The sequence below is a fragment of the Takifugu flavidus genome, chromosome 21 (assembly GCF_003711565.1).
Source record: "Takifugu flavidus isolate HTHZ2018 chromosome 21, ASM371156v2, whole genome shotgun sequence".
Taxonomy (NCBI): domain Eukaryota; kingdom Metazoa; phylum Chordata; class Actinopteri; order Tetraodontiformes; family Tetraodontidae; genus Takifugu; species Takifugu flavidus.
Genome location: NC_079540.1, coordinates 3,254,481 through 3,276,879, shown reverse-complemented (window position 1 = coordinate 3,276,879; position 22,399 = coordinate 3,254,481). Strand labels below are relative to the sequence as shown.

Below are 22,399 nucleotides of genomic sequence, written 5' to 3'. Positions count from 1 at the left end.
GATAAGTGAGAGTTGCTCGATGGCCAGAAAAATCACCCGTACCTTACGCGTGAAGCGTGCATCAGCGTACCTACCCTCAGACTCTGGCAGGGTGTTGCTGTGGACCCTCCGTCTCCATCGGCCCGGCTGCACCTGGACAGAAACTCAATACGGCCTTATGCTTTTATGAATGACATCAGGGAGGCAAGCGAGAGGAGAGGTTTGGAGGTCACACGGGGAAGAGAGCTAAGAGAAAAAGAGCCCTGCCGCCATGGTTTATTCATGCCCGTGCCTTTTAATTTCTACACACAGACAACATTTGATTCTGCAGTTACCTCCTCGGACCGCATGATGAGTCTGAGCGACGGTGACGGGGGGGACAGCTTAACAGCGTCGGCTTTCCCCATTACACATCATATTGATTCTCATCTTCTCCATAAAGAATTTGCCAAAGCGAGAGAGCTCCATGTGTCCCCCGGGTCCCAATTAGAACTTCCTTTGGCAAAAAAGAAAAAGGGGAAAAGAAGAACGTGGCTCCGTAGCCCCTCTGTTTTTGCACTATTTTTAAATGTCGCTCTGAACAAAGTGCGGGAAGGCTGCAGCGAAAGAGCTAAGCCGTCAGGCGGAGGGAGCGAGGAAACTGTTAGTCACACAACAGCCTGAAAATTACAGAATCATTTCCACGTTCAAACTGCAGCTCTGGGATCCAGGTTCATTATACGGTTTTGGTTCATCCTCAGGGAATCTGCAGACAGCTTATGCGATGACAGCTGTGGAATGGACGGGAATTTATCAAGCCAAAAAAGAAAAGGGTGGCGATACTTTAAAAATGAGCCATGGCTGATGTTCGTGGCATTCAAGGAGACGTTTGACTGGAATACAGAGGAACACGGAGATTTGATCCAGTTTCAAATGCTGATCTTGAGGAATTGCGCTCGAGGTGGGAAAATTCCGGGCGTTCCTGATCCGAGACAGCAGAGCTCAGAGCTACGTGAGCTCAGAGCTACGTGTCAGGAGAGGTCAGTGGTTCTGCACTCCATCAAATACACAGACTCATAATGATGCATCTTATTTTTCAGATATAAGTTGGAAGAGGAAAGTCACTGGAAGTCAGTGACTTTATCCTATTCCTATCCTGCTCCTTTTTCTGTGGCCAGCATTGAACTTTGCATCTTTGTGTTTCTTTATTTTGATATTTATATCTGTTTGCAGAAAAGTCTATAATAATAATACAGTTTCCATTTAGCTCGGAACAAAAAAAGACTTCCACAACCTCAAGAGGGAAATGGAAGAAAAGAAAATATCTGAAATAATAGATTTGATTCTTGATTCTTGGTAAAGAAAATAAATGAATACATATTTCTGTTTTGTTCCTTTCAGCTCAAACTGGCCTTGAAAATCCATTAAATCTAAGATCGAATGCAGCAGATGCTGATTGGGACATGTTGCTTTGATTGTGCGTTTGTTTGGAAGTAAAGCTGGCGAATCGTGATTGTTGAAGGGAGCATCGACCTGGTGACCTCCCGTCAGAGCTGTTTTCTCCCGGGACAGAAGCCACGTTTCTCAGGAGATTTGCGGAAGCTTCTGGAGTCTGGCTACGTTGCCGCACCTCCACATCATGCGCCGCTAGCAATTTCGACTCCCTAGCATTAGGGAAAACCAAATTACCCCTCCGTAACTGTCAAACAACCCTGCGCGGCATCTTTGGTGAGAACTTTACCTTTGGATCTACTAAAAGCCACAATTTGCACCCCGGGAAATCAACCTCAGAGTTGGTAGCGTTGCCTAACAAGGCAAACATTTCAAGGGACGCATAGAACATCAGTCGTAAACGGCGACATTTCTCAGAAACGACCCTCTGCCCTGGGGAAACGCCCCGCCGCTGTCTCCCCCTCCCCCTCCCCCTCCGCGCCAGGCCCAGTCTCCTCCAGACTGACATGTTAACGACAGTGATCCACAGCCATTTCACTCCGGCTGAGATAAGAGAGACGCCGATGCTGCACACGTATCGCACAATATTACGTGACGCATTATGAAATATAGAGGCAACCTCGTCCGGACAGGAATGTGTGTAGGTGCGGGTGTCGGGACGGAGACAGGAAGGATCAGATAGCGGCGAATGTTACCCAAACTGGATTTAAAGCCCGCCCGATATCAACCGCGGAAGCGGGAGATTGTCTCCAGATATTTATTGACTGCAGACAGCAGTGGCGCCTTTTCAGCGACACGTGTGTGTCACACCGAAACGCCCCCCCACCCCCACCCCCCAACACCGATTTGCTCCTTGTCAGGAAATATTTGCAGTTTTCAATGTCGATTCAACATTAGCGCGGCGCTAGCAGCCCTGTCAGGTTCGCGTGCAGGGCTTTTTCGGGACGCGAGGCCTCTGACTCCTGTCGCTTCAGATTAGTCCAAGTCGCTCCGATTTCATTGGTGATGAGGCAGGACGATAAAGACCGGGCGAGGAGAGAGAGCCGACGACTGGGCTTCCACGGCCAGACGGAACAAAGAAGCGGTAAAGAAAAGCGCACCGGGTTATTTCAGCATGACCGAGCGTGCTCAGCAACGCTCGCTTGCCTGGGGTTTGACCACAGTTTGTCCCTGGGAGCTTGTGTCTGAACAAGCCTTTGTCTTGTAGGCAGATGGAGGCGAGAGGCCTCTAATGGACGAGGAGCCCACGGAGTGGGTCTGATTAGATACAAGAGGCCAAGCCCTCGCAGACCTCTCCACGGACCCTTTCCCATCTATCTTTGGTCGCTCGTGGAGACAACGGATGAGGAAGACCAGCAAGCCTGGTCCTGAATGTAAAACATCGACCTGAAAGCGGACACACCGAGATGTTGGAGCCGCGGGCGAAGCGAAGCGCCGCGCTGCGTCTCGGGTACGTATGTGTGCAGACGTCCCCGGCGGGCTGGCGTTTCCTGGCAAACTCACACTCTTCACTTTATTTCCACACCCAGCTGTTTGTTTTGCTGGGAAGGTTGCCCCCGAGTCCTAGACGGCCTGTTCGAATTACCCTCAGTGTGACGCTGCAACAACACATTTCAGGAAACACACACACACACACACACAGAATTATGCACTGGTGCATTTGCATTGGATAAGTTCATCAATCCCTCAACCTCATGTCAGCCTTTGATTTCCTCTCCTGGCCGTCCTGTTGCCTCCACACCCTGGCGGCGGCGAGCGTTTGCCAACGGTAAGCGGCCGGCATGCTAAACGGACCTTAAAGTTGTCTCTTTATTGGCTCCATCGCTGAAACCAGGTTGAATTATACATGAATTTGGAGATTGCTGGGTACGCGCACAAAGGGGGGGATGAAAGCAAAAAAGAAAAGGTCAGAGGCGCTATGTAGAATCAGCTGTCAGTTACACCAGCCTCCTATTTACAGATTCTCTGGGCCCCCCGTCAACTTCACTTGTTGCATTTCGATGTGCTCCCGTTTGTCCCCTCCCACCGCTCGGCCCTTGAGGTCCCTCTGATTGCAATCTGAGCTGCAGCCCTCTTGTATTAAACATGCAAGCCTAATTCCGGAGGCAGTAGCCTCCCTGTTGGCAATCAGCAATCATATCTCACCTTTTTCTTCAACAGATGAATGGAGCGAGCGCTCTGGGACAGCAGTCCGAGTGTTGATTGGGGCCGATGTAAATAATGCCGGCTAGCTTGTCAAATTGTGCGAAGTGCCGGCGCGCGGTCTTAAACGGTTGTGTCGTTTAATAAAAGTATCGCTGTCGGTGTTTTCGTCCACTGAACAGGCAGACGAACATCTCGAGGCAGAAATTCATCTGGATATACTTTGTTTCAGACGCACCGTTCAGTTTTTAGATGGCAGCAACCAGGGTTTCAGCTCAAGTCACAAATTTGTTCACATTTTCACACAATTCTGACCTCATTTGACACCGATCCCCACCTCCCGTGTAACACTGTCGGAATAAAAAGGCTATCGCACGTCCCCAGAGTTTAAAATGAGTCTGCTAACTGAAGAGACCTTTTCCATCTTGACCTTTTTTCTTTCTGGAATAACCTCTCAGAGGTAATGCGAACTATCCGAATGAGGACTTTAAATCCCACCTTCAAGCTAATTTCTTCAGCTTAACATTCAATTAGTGATCAGGCGCTATTGCTAGCGAACCGGCTGCTGAGCGCAGTGTTATATTAAGCACAAAGACACGAGATCTTGCATTTCAGAGGCGCGGAGATGATTGATGATGATGATTTGGCCCAACAATTTTTAATCTATTACCCGACTTATCCATCATCGGAGAGCGGAGCACACAGAACGGTATCTGTAGCAGCGCAGCCACCACATATTCAGAGGCCTAGAAGAATTCACCACTCTGATCTTTCCGTAATAGAAGAAAAGCTGAGGGATAACGGTGGAATCACCCTATAACCCTCGAGCATCCATTCTCTGATGTATCACTCTTGCTGTAGTCGATGCAAGATGCTTGGAATCAACAGGCAATGGTGGAAACGACCAGCTCTAGAGAGAAGGATTACGCCGCTAATGTGAGATTAGCATACCTTGCACCGTGATGCTAGATCTTATTATGAACGTGGGCCATTCTGCAGACCTTCGCTTCTAAAGGTTGTAATTTACAGGGTGGAGTGTTTGTTGTGCGCGCTAAAGCAAAGGTTCCAAAGGTCCTTCCTTTGTTCTGATTAGCAGTTTGACCCCAGAGATGGACTTGGCTTGCAAGCTGTCAGTGGAAGACCGGAGGGGAGCGCTGGCATTCAGGCCCGATTTCTTGGCAGCCATCTCACTCAGCAGGGATCAGATGTCTGCCAGAACAGATTACACCTGGGATACTGACGCCGTCTCCGGAGAGTGTTTTGACAGCTGACCTCACAAAAAAATAAAATAAAATAAAGAAGGGCTCTCACATGAACCAGATGAGCACATTTAACACAACGCAGAGATCCGGTTCAGAATGCGTGTCCGACATTCCCAACGTTTCGGACTTGAAAAACACGTTTTTGTCTTTCTATGTTTATGCCTGACAAAGGAAAAAGTGGAGAACTTGAGCTGATGAGCAAATACAGACGGATTTTGCAGCGTCTGCACAATCTGGCAACAAGCGCTCTTGTTTGGAATGATATATATCATGTATGCACAAGCACAAACGTGCGCTTATGTCAACTGCTCAGACCCGCCGCGCCTGATCCTGTAGACGGTAAGGAAGGAGACACAGAATCGTGACTAATTGAGTGTATGTGTGTGTGTGTGTGTGTGTGTGTGTGTGTGTGTCAGCATGTTCCTGCCAAGCTAAGCTGATATGTGTCGACGTGCACGAGAAGCTTGTGCAGCTGACGGCAACTGCTGCTGACGGAGGACCACAGAGCTAAAGGTGTGCATGAGAGAAAGGAGAGGAGAGGAGAGGAGAGGAGAGGAGAGGAGAGGAGAGGAGAGGAGAGAAGAGGAGGGGGGAGGGGAGATGAGAGGAGAGGAAGGGAGGAGGGCAGGGGGAAGGGAGAGGAAAGGAGGGGAGGAGAGAGGAGATGAGGAAAGAGGAGAAGAGGAGAAGAGAGGTGAGGAGGGGAGAGGAGAGGAGAGGAGAGGAGAGGAGAGGAAGAGGAGAGGAGAGGAGGAGAGGAGAGGAGAGGAGAGAAGAGGAGGGGGGTGGGGAGATGAGAGGAGAGGAGAGGAGAGGTTTGGGTAAACAAGGTGATTTGGGTACAGGGGGAGGCCTAATAAAGGGACGGCGTTCATCCGCTGGGCTGGAAGGAGGCGACAGACAACCCTGCTGATTGACTGGCAGAGTGTCAGCATGTCACTTACCATCCACTCTCCCTCATTAACACCGTCTGCGCTCCCTGCGATGGAGCCGAAAGGCAAAAACCAGCGTGCCGTAATAAGAAGCATCCACCAAAAGCAAACGTGCACCTCACTGCTGCTTCTCCAGTGAATTCTTTAATATGTAAAAAACACAAAGCATCAAGACAATGATGAAAACGCCTCCTAATGCTGTTGCTTCAGCCAATGCATTCAAACCAGGGGCAACATATAAAGTCCATCTGACTCAAATTTCCACTCTTTGCTCCACACACACAGTAAAAAGCCTGGTTATTAATAAAAGCACTGCCTCTCCTGCAGAATCCAAATATTCTGAACAGTATGTCAGGATGACTCACCAGCCTGATGCTGTCCGAGGTGCTGCCAGAGAGAATATATCACATTTGTCTCCACTGCTGCCCCACAGGCAACATTCGCAGCCTATGTGCGTTATCGCTGCCCTCTAGTGGCCAGCGTGCAGATGAAGGCAACTCTCGCATAGATCTATGTCTCCATCTAGTGGTGAGGATTAACATTAAACCACTTTGTACGGGTGCGCTGCGCGTCCCGTTTTCGGGAACTCGGACAGCAAAATAGGCATCACGCTGTAGAGCGATTGGGTCACCAGTTCTGTTTCAGGCATGTCAATTTATTTAAAATAAAAAAACACATATACATGTGTGCGTTTGATAATTTTTTTTTTTAAAAGCTTGTTTTGCATCGAATCAAGCTAATATTGATGATGTGCACTAAATGTCTACACATACTGATGTCCAATATTATACTAAAAGCCTGATAACGGCACATTCATCATATATGTGAAGGCTCACATCAGAATTGCTGCACTTTAATTAGTAGAAGAAGAAGAATTTGTTAATCTCATTTTATAGAGAGGTCAATTCAAGCCATTTGATTGGTTGGTGCTAGAACGAGCGTGACTCCCACCGTCTTGCATTCCACGTATGAAAAACCAACAAACTAATGGCTTAAACTTTAAGCTACACAAAGCTTCTTGATGAATAAAGCAATGATAAGTAATTAGAGGCGAGTGACAGTTCATTTTCTGCATTTTCCCCTTCATTAGTCCAAACAAGCCCACTTTTCCTCCACACATTGTTGGTGCACCGTCTGTAGTTCATCCCACCAGGTTTTCACAGGGCAATGCATTTTTACTTATGGACTTGTCCACCGCATCAAAAATGTCCTGTCCCGTCGTGTTCCCATGCATTACACCAACGTCCAACAGCTCTTTGCTGACAGAGAGATCCGACTTCACACCTCTAATAAAAACTGATAACTGCAACGTACCCGTGTTATCTGCTTTCATCACCAGCTAATGAAACAGTTGTGTAGCTACGTGTCCTCGGCCAACTGTGTTGCAAGGTTTTCTGCTAGTCCCTTAACTCGGTCCGCGATGGTGTTTCTTGATAAACTGACATTTTAATAAAAATCTATATCTGGTCAAGACACACCTGTATCTGGTCGGCGTATATTGTACTCTTTGAAAACCGGCACCGCCTCATAACACAAAAGACGTACCGGTCTTTCTCTTTGAAGCACAAACAAGTATTCTCCTTCCCATCTTTCTTGAAACAGTCTTCCCTCTGCATCAACTGGACATTTTTGGATGATTTTTTAAATCTTCAATTTCACTAGTTGGCATCGATGTGGAAACGCTGCCGTATAGTGGCGGTGAGCCGTCACTACACGGGCATCACGGTTGACAGGCATTGTGGGAAATGTAGTTTTTGGTCTTTAAGTACGCGTTTGGCCTATTTATTTTTCAACACTTAGACCTTTTATGCTCTCGTGGGCCACACAAAATGACGTAGCGGGCCAAATGTGGCACACGAGCCTTGAGTTTGACACATGTGGCTTAAAGTAATTAGCAAGGCGTTAGCTTAGCCTAACCGGTTATCTTTACAATTAGAGAGAAAATGGAGCTTTAATGCTATGGAGACTGATATGAGGATAAAAGGTGATAAAAGGTTAAGACGATGTCCAACCAGCTGTTCAACAGCGTTCTGAGAGACTTTTCTGGGCCTGTCAGTGATGCTAAACTATACAGTACCGAGCATTTTCATTAGTCGGTGACGGACTCTATCTCGATAGGTTATCGACCCCCCAAATTGGCCGCTTTTCCTTCGAGATACCAACGCAGTTGTTGGTGACAATCCATGGGAGCTGACAAAAATGGCGATGAAAAAGTAAATGTTTAAAAAGTTCCAGCAACAACTAAGTAGTCTCTCTCTCTCTCTCTCTCTCTCTCTCTCTCTCTCCTCTCTCTCTCTCTCTCTCTCTCTCTCTCTCTCTCTCTCTCTCTCTCTCTCTCTCTCATCCCCACAATTATTTTAAATCCGCTCCAGTATAACAGAGATTATGTATTTTTGTTTGATATTTAAATTATTCATAACCATTTCATGAAAGAAGGTTGCGATATAGGCAAACCACACCTGGGCTAACAGAAAGAAGCACCTTTATTAGGCCTGATAGAATAGGCGCCTCCCCCTGCCCCCGCCACCCTCAGGTCAACTGACCATCCAGGTGTTGCTTTCTCTGAGGGGAGCTCAAGCATTTGCAGGGTTTTTTAAGCCTCACTCACTCACTTTCTACCGCTTGTTCCTCCACTGAGGGTCGCGGGGGGTCTGGAGCCTATCCCAGCACAGGGCTAACACATATAGACAAACAACCATTCTCTCTCACATTCACGGGCAATTTTTAGAGTTTCCAATTAGCCTAATCCCCAATCATGCATGTCTTTGGACTGTGGGAGGAAGGCGGAGTACCCGGAGAGAACCCACGCAGGCACAGGGAGAACATGCAAACTCCACACAGAAAGTCCCCAGCCTCAGTCCCAACCGGGGATCGAACCCGGGGCCTTCTTGCTGTGAGGCAACAGTGCTAACCACCACACCAACCAACGGGATCCAATCTAAAATATCTGATTTTGGTTAGTATATTGGAAAAAACCTAAAGATGTGTTCACGCCGCAGGTCTGAAGGGGGGAAATTCGATGGCCCCTCCCCTCTGCTGCCTCACATTTCTCCTCCAGTCTCTGAGTGAAAAACCGATCATTTCCGCCCTCATAGACGCTAAATCCCACTTTGAAAATCAAACGCCACGGATGCGCTGGCGTAGCTTAGCCGCGCGGAAACCTCCAGTCTGGCAGACGGAGACAATTTAATGTGTCTGTTTTACATTTATTCATTTCTGCATCAAATATGAATGGAAATGAGCGTGTTTGTTTTCCAAATGAGCGCGGGGCGATCAAATATTTCAGACACACCTCATTAAAGATACAGAGCCTGGAGCAGGCGCGCATTTTTAAAGGGCCGCGCCGAGGACTGTTGCAGGAGATCCAAGGTGTTCTTGTACAGCTCTTGGCCTCTCCGTCTGCATCCTCGGTAGCAAAACACAACTGCCGGCCTCGGGCGCGTGATGTTTAAAAGAGAAGCTTAAAGAGTTTAGAGAAGCTTCAGCCCGCTGGAGCTGCAGGACAGACATTAGCATCACTCTCAGGAACTCACCTGAAGCTGTTTCTACATGTCGTTGGTGAGCTCTCTGCTGGCTGCTGGGCTCTAGTTTGTGTTCCTGGATCGTGTCCTCCAGCTCTTCGCTGGCCTTGTTGCTTGGTTCAGAGCTCCTTCCTGCAACTGTTGTTCCTCCAGCTTCATGTGGAGTTCTTCCTCCAGACTGGAACTCCTCTGTTTACACTCTTTCACAGCAGCTTCATGGTGGTCAGCAGGGCCAAGGTGTCGATGAGGGCTGTGGTTCTCCGTTGTCTTTCTTGCCCTGAGGATCTCCTGGTCTGCTTCCTCCAGGTCTCCGAGTTATCCGACCTCTTCTCGTCAGCTCTTTTCAGAGCTCTGCAGCTCTTGTGGCTCTCCGAGATCCCGCTGAGAATCCCTCATCTCCTCTTAGGAGGGTGGATCCTCTTGGGACAGATAATCTCTTCGTCTCTCGTCTTCCGTTCTTCTTGAATATCATCAAGTGGCCCCTCTGCTTCTGACCTCATGGAGATATCAGAGATGATGCGATAGTGACAATAGTGTGTTGACTGAGAATGATACAACTGTCAGCACAGCTTTTTTTTAAATAAAGTGGAATAAAATGTACAATATTAAAGTCTCCATCAGTAAATATGCTGTTCAGCATCAGTGAAGACGTTAAAACACTTAAGTCACTTATTTTTTTTAAAGTTAGAAGTTGCTTGAAAGCCCCTGAGGATATCAGGCGTATCACAATTTGATTAACATACTCATCTGATTTAGGCCTCTGCATCGCTGTTGGGATCAGAACCAAACAGACAATATCATAGAATCACCCCTTGACTGGCTGACTCCTGCCTCCCAGCTTCTAAAGGGTAACTTTTTGCTGAAGATGGAGCCCAAAGATCCATAAGCATAACTGGAACCATAGCAACAGCTAGCATTCTGATTTTTCATTTAGATGCGTATATTTATGGCTAGATTATAATTTAAAGCTTAGTTTAAGAAAACACATTTTTATCTGTAAAACAGACAATTTACCTCTTGTTTCAGTGGTTTAAGAATATATTGCAGAGATCGAGTATTTATAACAAGTTTTATTTTGCACGGTACTCAGTTGTTCGTTGATGCCCGTTTTTGTTCTCTCGTCATTTTGAGAGTCTTTCAAATATAGTGAACCTTTGCAGGTAAATCGCGTGTCTGAGAGCATAATTATTTTAGCAGTGGGGATACGTGCACGTTTCACTGCATGAGCGCGCCCATCCACCCTGCCAACAGCAGTGAGGGACTTTCAGTTGCAGTGACTGGGGTTGTCCAGCAGGGGGAGCAGCTGTGGTGCGTTCAGATACCCAGCTGATGAGACCCGGCGGAGATTGTGAGTCATCTCTCAGTACCAGGGTGTCCTGTGGTGTCCACGTGGTGTTGAGTCAGAGACAGACATGTTGGATGTGCACATGCTGTCTGGGAACACCGTGTTTCCAATCAGCCCGTAAAGAGGAAGGTGTTACAGCTCGCTCAGAATAGGACAAACAGCCTTTAGAAAGAGCAAACGCAAAAGAAACCCGACTCAAAAAGTTTGGCTTCAATAGTGATGCCCCCCCCCCACCCCCCCCAGGCTGCAGCAAGCCTGGAACCATTTTAGAAGCTAAACTTGTCATGCAAATGTATTATTTTCATCTGCGCTTCCCTTTTCTGTTTGCTGACGTCTGAGCAGTCACACTTCAGCCTCGACGGCCGACCTTCAGGCGTGGGGAGAAGGAAATGAGTGAAGGAGACAGGGAAATGGTTTCTATTTCAATTTTATTCAACTTTAAAGAACCAATACGAATGGGGGGTGTTTTCAAAATGGGTACAACAATTTAAAAAAAAAAAGGGGGGGGGGGATACACGACCATTTGCATTTCTCTGTGGTCTTTCAGCCTGGACCAGGGGCACTCGGAACTGGAGCATAAATATGCACCTTTGGGGAGGGAGAAGTACCTGCTGTGAGTCGGTTTTCCTTTTCAAACTGCTGAGAGTGTGTGTGTGTGTGTGCGTGTGTGTGTGTGTTTAGGCTGATCCGCAGGGGTTGGTGGGCTTATCTGAGGTGTATTATTGCACTCCAACATAAAAAAACATGGCTCTCAAAGTATGCATATATATATATACACATACTTGATAACAAAATGTCCTTGCCCCCACCAAACTGTCACACGTATATCTTGTGAATAAATATTGCAGACGTATTCACACTCCGTGATCCCCTAAACTGAAAGTGGCTTGAAGTGAGTGAAGGGTTAAAAAGAAGAAAACATTACTGCATTTTCCAGGTGAGTCTCGGTGCAACACACCCCAACACTAAACTGTCAAGTTACGTGTATTTAAAAAAAAAAAAAAAAAGGCTTTTAAAAGGGTACATCCCGGCCCGGTCGACGACTGTTGCAAATTAATTCAACTTTTCGTATTCTTACAAGTCTGGTGTAGAAATTTTCATTCACAAAATGGAAACGCTATCCCGTGATTACACTCGTGGGAGGGAGGGGGGGAAATAAAAGTAGTAAAAGGATGGACAGAACTGACAAAAGCCTGGCCCGTGGCTGAGCGGTGGAAGCGGGAGGTGGGCCCCGGCGTGTGCTTTGACCGTCCACTCGTTGGTTCGGCTGGTGGTTTCCCAGATCTGGATTCATTCGATCGCTCCAACGCTTCCTACCTGATCATTTATCAATGACTCGGCGTTAACAAATCACAATGATTACTGATAGCACTCTTCTTTTTTTTCTTTTTTGTTACGGTCTCCACTTTTGGAAGGTTCCCCGCCAGATGTGCGCCGATGAGCTGTGCCGCCGGGCGGCCTACTGCACGCAGCAGTTGTGGCCGTTGGTATCCTTGAACCGCAGACGCATCTTGGGTCTGTATTTCTCGAGGTAAAAAAGCTGTCTGGAGTTAAAGGCTCCGCGTCTCTTCCTGCAAAGGAGAGGAGACGGCAGGACGCCACATCATCGCGAGGAAGAAGCTGTTGTGAACGATTCAGCGCAAGGCATTCTGGGAAGAGAAGAGGAGGGTACTCACTGCCGTATGAACTGCACGGCGTCCTCATACTTCATACCGCTCTCGATGAGGGCTAAGGCCACCAAGACCGGAGCTCTGGAGCAGGGGAGGGAAAGGAAAGGTGGAGGGAAGAACAGAAGATTAAAAGTCAGAGTTCACACGGATACGCAGTCAAAAGCATGGAGGGGGGGGGGGTTAAAACCTGGGAAAGGAGCCTGGGAAACCTACAGGGGTGCGTCGGTCCACTAATGCCCTGCTGGGGCGGAGAATGGATCCCAGCAGAAACTTGTGATAATTTACAGTAAGACAACCTTCACCTTTCTCAACACAGGAGATACTCGGGATGGGGGGGGGGGGTCAAATCTCAGTGCTGACAAAGCTTTAACCTGAGAGGCTCTTTTCTCACATAACTCACGGGGGGCAGCATGAGAGCGGGGGGGCTACAGTCGAGCTCTAAACCTGCAAAAACACGGCCCACGGTAACAGAGTGACGGAGAAAAATTCCTGTCAGACCAGTGCGGGTTATTGTACAGCCCCCGGAATGCTGCCGCAATCCAAGGCTGGAGGCAGTTAGGAAATCATTGGCTTGCTGTACCCTTGTGGTCACCAAAGACATTTTCAGACCGGCCTGCGTGCGTCACGTGCACGTCCGCATCGCTGTCGCTCTAGAGCCGTTATTCAACCCCACCTGTGTCTCATACTGATCCAAAAACACACCTGTGCCCGTCTGCACGTCACCTGTGCAGCCTCACAGCTCTCAAGAGAGAGAAATCCTCTTTTCTGACACTGCAGCATCTAAACGACAGAACATTTGATGGTAAACTGGTGCGGGAGAGAACGTGAGGCGCGAGAAACCAGGCAGGCCCATCAGAACAAGGCGCAGAATTCCGAGAAAACTGTTGGAAAATAATGACAAGTGTCCAGTTTTTGGTTAGTTGGGGGGTCAAAATAGAAGTGTAGGACATGAAACGTTTCTAAAAATTCCAATTGAAGCGGAATTTAAAGCTTTTCATCTCCATTTTTAGGACTTTAAAGACACAATTACACCCTTGGTGGGGTTTAACAGACAACAATTAACATGTATTTTATCATTTGCTGCTCATAAACCATAGCACTGGACTATATTTTACCATATTTATCTTTTCCCATAGTCGCGGGTTCTGACTGTAAAGGGTCAGATATGCCATCTCTAATGGCATAAAGTGTCTATGAGCCTGCCAGGACCTTTAAAATGAGGCTTTACATGAAAGGGGACGCATGAATGTACCGAACATGTCATGGTGGAGATCAACAACTCTGACCGTGCTAATTAAACGCCTGCAAGAGGGGACGTCTAGAGACCAATATTCTGAGCTTATCGAGGTGAACCCCAACACATTCCGCTTGTATGACCACAACAAGATCAGGAGTGCAGCTAAACATTTGGCTGGACCTCGCTGGAACAATGTGCTCACATCCCGCCTTGGCTCCAAACAAAGTGGATGGAGACCACTGGGATATTAATATCCCCACCTGCTCTCCCTGGAACAACAACGCCATTGCCAATTTCTTCAAAACGGGAGGTGCGATGATAGAAATCGTGAGTTGTAGCGCGGCTCATTTTCATGCGTGTATAGAAATCCACGCAGCTTACCGGCCAAGTCCTGCCACGCAATGCACGGCGATGCAGCTGCCAGGTTCCTCTCGGAACTTGGTGTTGAGCAGCTTGAGCCAGTCGTCAACGATCTGAGTGGGAGGGGGGCCGCCATCGTCGAACGGCCAGTCCTGCACGAAGAAACCAACATCAAGCGTTTAATGTCCGGGGCTCAACCTAAAGATGTCAAGAGTTGAAGGGGAACCGTCGACACGCACCAGAACCTGGATTCCCTCCTTCTCTACTGGGGCCTTGTCGTACGTGGCGTCGCAGACTCTCACCAGTGTGTTAACGTGAAATTTCTTTAGCTCCTGACAACCGACAAGAGAGAATTGGAGACGCGGGACATGTGGAGCGGTTCTGCTGGACGCGGGCGCGGACGTACCTCGGTGAACTTGTTGAGCGTGGCGTCGGTGGGGTTGTGGGTGATGAGGAACTTCATGCAACCGTAGGTGATCTCTACTGCGGCGGGGCGATTCATGTTGGCGAGACGGCTTCAAAAACAATTACAATACAACTCTTACAAAACACAAGCGACTTTTGGCTCAGAAGTCAAAAAGAACTGGTAGATTTGTGGTTTTGAGGAACAGATGCAATAAATAAAAAAAAACAAAAACAGCAACACGTGGGGACAGGATGGGTCAGAAGGTGTTCGATTATGGGATGAGTTACACAGAAACGAATCAAAGGATGAGCTAGTCCAAGGTACTCCGGGATGTGGAGAAAAAAACAACACAAAAATGGAAAAAAGAAAAAAAGAAAAGGATGGAAAGACTATCCAGGAGTCATCCAATCAGTTTACCCCATTCAGGAGAGTTGTTTTTGATTGGCAGTTCGAGGAGAAAGCAGAAAAGGTTTGTGGGGCGGGGCAGGCCAAGGACTACGCAGTAACCCAGGGGTGGGGGCTTCGGAGAACCAGCAGTTTCTTGTTTGCTTGGAATCAGGGAGGTTTCTGGGTAGCGTAGTCCCTCTGGGAGCGGCCGGTTCACTTCTCCGCTGAGGTGAGGTGCTGTGCCTGGCAGAATTCACCACTCACACACGCCATAAAGGTGTGGCTCAAGTCAACACTGAAACCCTGCGGGGACAAGAAAGAGGAGCGAGGTCATGTGACACGTCTCTAGGGCAACAGTTATTACAGAGCGGAGCTTTTGTGAACAGCTTGGCATTTTTCTGGGAAATGATGGATGTCTGTATGTTTACCCCCCCCGATAAGCTCCACCCACAGCCTGTGCAAGAAGACTGAAACAACCCTCAAATAAAATTATCCACACAATCACATGAATTATGATTAAATATACATTCAGCACAGACTCAAAGAACTTTGTAGCTTTTAAAATGCAAATAAGATGCACAACACGCGACAAACAGCAGAAGAGGTCCTACGTGGTCCCGGGTGTCGGTCAAACATTACCAAGTCCTTCAGTCTAAATCCAGCCACCTCAAACTGGCTCGAACTGACACAACAGAGGTGAGAAGGGAGGGGGGGTAAAGTGATACTACCAATACATACACAAAGTAGTGGCAGGGAAATGTAGAAGGGCTTATATTACGTGGCCGTAGTCACAAGGTGAGGATTGCCTCAAACATTCCCCACATTTCAATCCCACGCTCTCAGTTCTCACCTTCCTGAGCCCGACTCACTCCTCTTTATCGCCACGCCGCGGTCGGGACTTTCAACTCGCAGCAAAAGAAAGAAAGAACTGACGCACCTTAAAAAAATGTAAACCCTAGGCCACTCTTCCAAAGCCAAACAAATTTACCACCGTGTGACGGCGGGGAGACGGCGTTAATCACTTCTGACTTGCTTTAATGCTCAGAAGCAAAACGGGGGCACAAAATACCACTTTAAATTCCATTTTATCAGCCAAGAGACGAAAACAAAAGAATGCAGCGATCCACAGAGCGACATCGGTACTTCTGTAACAGACAAGAAATCATTGAGGTTAAAGAAAATAAAAGATGACAAGCAAATCTGCTGCCCGCTGATAAAAACTGTGGCCTTGATTTGGTGCAAACTTTGGTGCATGTAAACCTGCGGTAGCAGTCAGTCTGCCCTCGGAGTGCAAATACATGCAAGTGTGTGCATGTGTGTGTGCGCCAACATTAGCATTCACAAATTAGAGATGACTGAACACACACACACACAAACACGAGTGCTTGTCGCAACATGTTTACCCACAACAGGAAGTCAGGAGTATATGCACGAGGCTTCACTATCAATTCTAATGTAGGTTTAATTCAGCATGGATGTCCTAAACCAGGGATTCAGGTGGTTTAGGAGGCCTCGATGACAACAGGGGAGCCGGGGGAGTGGGTCACGGGTAAAACTCAGTCGGCTTCTCCAAATCTCTTCCAGTGACGGAGGGAAAAGAAAAGATGAAAACATGAAGTGATAGGAAGTGAGAGAGAGGCTGCGGGTTGATAAAGAGCACTATCTCGGGACAGAAGGGGACCCGAAAAGCTAAACAGCTGATTAAGGAATACAAAAGAAAGGGAACTGGTTCAAAGGTACTTTGGAACAGTCAACTCGGCGTTTTTGAGGCTTGGCAACGTACAATAAGATCAAATTCAAACGCAAATTTAAAAGCTTCTTCGACAATAAACGCACAACTCATAATAGCACAACTCTATAAACAATTGAAAAGGCCAGTGTAAAGCTTTGGGGGTAGGCGTTTCACCACTTTTTCCCCAAAAGTGCAACTCAAACTCTCATTTCCATGGATTTCTCCCGAGCCAACAGGTCGGACACGTCGGCCTCACACTTCCACGGCTCCGTGCTAGCACCGTGTGCAGAGGTCTGATGGCAGTCACAAGCTGGCTCGAGCAACGTATTTGTCACAAGGGCGAGGGGATGGTTCTAAAATAAGAAAGAAAAACACATGCACTCACAAACAAGCGCATGAGCCAAGAAGTCTCGGCGCTGAAAACAGACTGGAAAGGTGGGCGACGGCTAAACGTTCTGAATCGTCCTCCTTTACCCTCCGTCAAAGGTGTGAGCGTTGAACTCCGGCCGGTGGTTTGCGGTCGTGCCGGAGCCCGGCCGTTTTGTCTGGAGCCAGACTGGGCACGGCCAAAGCGTGCTGCCTAAAAGTAGCAGGGGAGTTCTTAAAACCCTTTGAGTCGAGGCTCCGATAGTCGTATCTCGCCTGCCTGTTGCACGGAGCACAGAGTTCCCCTTTTATTCTCATAACCAAATACAGGGTTCCAGGAAAGTCTTACATAACATCACCACAAGCAATGGTTCGCATAACTGGGTGATATATAGAGGCTCATTAAAGCGAGAGAACGCTTCTGCATTCCGGCTAAAATAAAGGCTCAAATGTAAAAGAGTAACAAGAAGTTGGTGATTTGAAAGGAGGAAAAAGCCGCACAGCGCATGCAGAAACGACTGGTTTTGCAGACTATGGGAGCGATATGAGAGGATCGCACCTCCCCACCGGGGCAGCTGGTTCTCTTCAGTGACGTCAGAGCTCTTGGTGCAGCCTTCACCTGAAACCTCGCAGCATTCTGTACATTTTCACCCCCGTTCTCACACTAATACAAGCGCCTCCGACAACTGAGCTGGGCGCCGTCGGGTATACCGACCTGTCATCGCGCCCTTTAGCAAACAACACACGCGCCGATGTACCAGGGTGTAGAACCGCCCCGTGTCATTATTCACCATCAAAATCACACAAGTGTCACGCAGCAGGAATTCAAACAGGAGGTTAAAGGAGTTCAGAAGGTCGCTTTAACTTTCAACAAGCAGGACAAATGAGAGCGAGCTGATATGATCTGATGCATTAGCAGATACCCACGAGACATCTCTTCCGATTCCGGGAGATGATCCCGTGCTCATCTCAGCGCGGACGCCGACCGCCGCGCACAACTGTGGCGTTCCTCTCTACGGTCGGGGTGTTATACACCCCGTCGATGACGTATAACATGGAAGCGGGTGTGTAAAAGACCGTTGCAGAAAATACAACCTGCGTTGCTTTTGCGTGTCATAACGACGTGCCCTTTGAGTAAACTTTACGCTTTCTTTCTAGCTGAACAACCATAACACACCCCAGGCGTGTTGGGACAGGACAGACATGACATACGCTTAAAAAATAAATAAATAAAGCAACAAATACTCTCCTTTTCTTGAATAATTCACATCTGCCGTTTCCAAAAAAAAAGTGAAATTGATACACAAGCGTGTGTGGGGCCACACTTCTGCCTGGATTCTAAGAACAGTTTTCCAGAACGGCGCTTTACAGGCGATAAACCTGTTTATGGTTCTAAACACTTCACAGAAAAGCGCCACAGGCGCTGGTTGGCTGGCGGGACAGCGTCGCCGTGATGGAGGCTTTAGCTGGACGCTTAGCGTCCTAATGTCAGAGTTTATGACACTTGGGTAAGCGGACACCCGTCTGTCGCCGCTGACGATCTGCTGTCCTTGAAACAACCTTGCCGGAGGACTTGTTGTTCAGGTTTCCTCTCTTCCTGTAAACCTGCCCATGGCCCAGAGGAATGGCCTCCCCATTTCCATAAAGGAGCCAACACCCCTCGACGTGTGCGCTAGCACAGAGCGAAGCTCACTTATCAACTTGCGTGGCCTCTGAGTTAGCGCAGATAAATGGTGTGATGACCAAAAGCCCCCGATAGCGCCTGGGGGTGGGTGTGCGGGGCAAGAAGGGACTGAGGAAGAAGACTGCAGGCACCAAAAAGGAGTTTAAAGGACAAACAAATGGTTTTAACTACTCATAAGCAAACCAGGAAGGAGCACAACAGTAGCGGCGTGCCAGTATCCGGGCCCAGATGGGTGCCATCTTGGGTCTCGCCTATAAAGGAAAGCAATTACGCTATATTTAGATATCATAAAAAATAATTAAGCTCAAAGTCTGGGTGGATGGAACATTTCCCAAATTGGTGAATGGATGACTCAACACCCAGCGGAACTCATCCATTCAGAACAACTGAGGATATCAAACTAAAGCCAGTTTAGGTAACGCGTCACAAGAGGTTATTCATTTAAAAAGAGCTGGAGCCTTCATGTGACTGTCGGGACCACGAGTTTGGGCCTCTGCGGGAACAGGGCGCCGTGCACCGCTTTTGCAACATTTCGCGACGACTTCGTGTGAACTTCGATAGCGTGCGCGGCACCGCCGCGAGCAGGTCTGCTTGATAAGGCAGCGACAGGAGAGCCGCCTGGACGCACTGCACTTTGGAGCCGAGGCAAACACACGACCATCAAGCCCGTCTATACGCAAATGTGGCTGCGCACTGTTGCTAATCAAAGTGCTAACAGCAACGCAGAGAGCAGATTCAGCTTGGTAGCAGCGTCTTTACAACAGTAAGAGGAGAGCGCAAGAGCAACGCGCTAACCTTAGCTCAGAGGAAGAGCTGCTACATGTGTGCATTTACAGAATTTCTAATTTGGTCAGTGGAAATACGGTTTACAGGAAGAGCAACAGGCTGTTTAAAGTGTAAACAGCAGTGTTTCAGTTCACCATTTCAAACGGTGAACTGAAACTGTCCGACACTAAGCTGCCGACAGACTTAGACAGATAAATGTCAACTTGTATATCTGTCGGGAGCTGCAGATCCCCACCGCAACATCAATTCTTCTGGCATTTAGAGACGAACTTGGCCTTCTCCCAGTGACATCGGGGGATGGCTGTTGCTATACCAACAACTATCCCAGCAGAAGCAACAACTGACCCAGTGGGGAACTCTGCAGTCCTTTGTAGAGGAATCAGAAAAAGAGCAAGGCCACTTTGTTTAAGCTGAGGACAAAGCTCCTAAGAGACATCTCGCCAGCTGCATAAAATGATCTGAAACGCACCGCGTGGTCCAAGAATTACTTCCAGGTTTGAAGACATGAAAGCTGCTTAAAGGCATCAAGAATAAACCGACCTCAGAGGACCAACACAGGCAGAAAAGTCAGGTTAGGCACAAACTGCTCATTTTATGTCAATGAAACAGACTCTTCCGTCTCTGTGTAAATAGGTTTGAGTAGTTACACCCAAAAACAAGCGCCATTCGCTGTTTACTCCAGCACGTTGGAGAAAATGAGCTGTTTTGCTCTCCGACATGTAGCTATGGCAGCCGTATCTACACAGACCGGAGCTGTAAACACACAACAAACCCAGATCCCACCACTACCTGTTGCTATAGCTGCAGCAGGCAGCCCAAAGGGTGCCGATCTGTCAGGCGCTGCCACTGGTCCACAGCGTGCGTTTGTGCGTTATTCCAGCTCTGTGACGACGATGCTGCTGCTGCTGCTCTGGCCAGGATTTGAGTCACTGACCAGTCGCTAAGCACGCAAAATTATACTCAGCTTTTCAGTTGCTGCTTAAAATGAGGTGTTTGGGGGACATAATCCCGACTTTCTGCTTTGGTCTGATCGCAACACGGGGTTATTAAAAAGCAAGTACACGGCCCAAACACCCGGGGGAATCATTTTAAATTGGCTAAATCTGTTAAGCCGGGCCCCTACAATCCTACCTGTTCACACTCCGAGCCTCCCTTTGCCTCCCAGGGCTGGGGGGGGGGGACCTGTGAGTCAGTATAGTACGCACGTCAAGTGTCATCGAGATATCATCTAAAGCAGGTCACTCGGTAACGTGGCCGACCTACTTCTGCGTTAAAACGCAAATGGACCATAAAACTCTGCCGCTGCCGTTTATTAGCTTTGCAACAGCCGAAATAAATAAAGTGAATGTTTCGTTCGTGCCCTCATATCAGTTCGGTAGTATGACCCCCCACCCCCCCACCCCACCGGATAATACCGCTCGCTCCATTTAGGTCACTTTGGAGTGACTCACATAGGAAGGCATAATTAGCTTACCTGTTAGCCCAGTCACTCATTGACTCATCCTGTCACCGTGCACGGATGAGTCAATGAGTAATCGCTGTTCTAAGCGGCTGGCTTGCACAGGCCGTCCTCTCGGATTTATTATCAAAAGAAAAGGACCAAAACCATTGGAAGGTCATAAATTGAAAACTGAGAGCCATGGGAATGTGCTGCGGCCTTTGGTGTCACAGCTGCTTAACTCAACTTCCTCCCAGAGAGCAATTCTTTATTTCACTTTGCCCAGCATGGATGAATGTGAACTTTCTGCTTCAAAAAAAAAACCAGGCAGGGGTTAAGTTACACACACCAGTGAATGACAAGAATTAGACAAAGTTAAGTTTATATATATATATATATATATATATATATATATATATATATATATATATATATATATATATATATATATATATTTGTGTGTGTGTATATAAGGAATCTGTGACTGATCAGTCAGTGCCTTTGATATTGTCAAGGCAAGGTGGACTTTACTGAAGAAAATGCGTGACTGCAACCGGTTGTGTGTATTAAAAAGGTGTTAGATAAGGAAAATAGTCTATTCTCTGGTGGAAGCTTTTGCACAAAGGGCGGAAGGCTGTTAGCTCAAGAGCGGTCGAGCATTACTTCTGGTACAGCTTCACAACCACACACGCCTGAAGAAAAGCAGCAAAAAAATAAATAAAACAAAGCTGGAAAGAGGACACCTTGGTTAAAGTACTAACATGTACATGGATCTACACCTACACCGTCGTTAAAACGTGAACGAGTCTTAGTTAACCTTAAGCTAAGCTGTTGCCCAACTAAAATGCTAGCTAAATGCCAGGAGCATATGGAGCAGCAAAGGATAATGTATCTGGATATAAACCACCACCAAAAAAGAAAATCGATCGACACTACATTAGAAATAGCCCCGCTGTTGTAAAGGGGGGAAATAATCGTGTGTTTCGCTCCACAAAAACGCCACCGACCCAAAGATTTGCAGTAGATTCGCTTCCGCTCGCTCAGGAAATAGCCTTAGCCCCAACACCAGGCTAGCGCGGCTACATTAGCTAGCAGCAGGCTCCTTCACCCTCCTAACTTTTCGTTGGTGCGCACCGTTTCCAAACTCCCTCAAAAGACACTCGAAGACTCCCAGCAACAAAAAGAACCCCCCCTCGACGTCGGCCGGCTCCGACAGGTTGACAGATGAGCGCTTAAAACAACACGTTAGCGCGGTTTCCAACAGCATGCGCATCCGATAATACAGCAGCTATGTCCAAACGTGGCTATTTACTGGAGCATATTCTGAGAAAAAAAAAACCCACTCGTGTGACCGACTTCGGCTGCGCTGCGCTGCTACTTTAAGTCGGACTTTTGCGCGTCTACAGCGCCGCAACAGTACACGGCTGTCAGGAATCAAGTACCGAACGACGAGTTTCATTGAGGCGCCTTTTTTGAGGTACTTACGAAGAGCAGGCTGAACATTGAAATCCCGTGACTACCCAGAAAACGCGGAGGGAGTGTAGAAAGCGCTGCCAGGTCGCCTTTTTGTTCCTCTTCAATGTGGCAGCCTGAATTCTCGTCGGAGGTCGGGAACTGTTCTGGGGGCGGAGCTTCCTGTCGTCACCTTCAGAAGCGTAGGAAATTCGGGTTACGGCGCGTTGTCGCTACGGTGCTAAACTCTCGCTTTAAAAGGCAATGCT

The 22,399-nt window shown here is 47.9% G+C and overlaps 1 protein-coding gene and 1 long non-coding RNA gene across 2 annotated transcripts in view; both read right to left on the bottom strand.

Annotated features, from left to right (window-relative positions):
• Positions 1–10,919, bottom strand: part of LOC130518097 (uncharacterized) — a 43,677-nt gene extending 32,758 nt beyond the window's left edge. The window contains exons 1-2 of the long non-coding RNA XR_008947931.1: positions 9,280–10,919; positions 75–132 (exon numbers count right to left, since the gene is read on the bottom strand). This is a non-coding gene — a long non-coding RNA (uncharacterized LOC130518097). The remainder of the gene's footprint in view (positions 1–74; positions 133–9,279) is intronic.
• Positions 10,920–11,023: 104 nt separating this feature from the next.
• On the bottom strand, positions 11,024–22,301 carry ptp4a2b (protein tyrosine phosphatase 4A2b). The gene is made up of 7 exons (XM_057020441.1): positions 22,164–22,301; positions 14,703–14,975; positions 14,286–14,394; positions 14,119–14,211; positions 13,901–14,031; positions 12,289–12,363; positions 11,024–12,183 (listed from the first exon to the last, which is right to left on the bottom strand). Exons 2-7 carry the CDS (start codon positions 14,705–14,707, stop codon positions 12,072–12,074), a joined length of 525 nt encoding a protein of 174 aa, XP_056876421.1. The 5' UTR covers positions 14,708–14,975; positions 22,164–22,301; the 3' UTR covers positions 11,024–12,071.
• Positions 22,302–22,399: the final 98 nt, after the last annotated feature.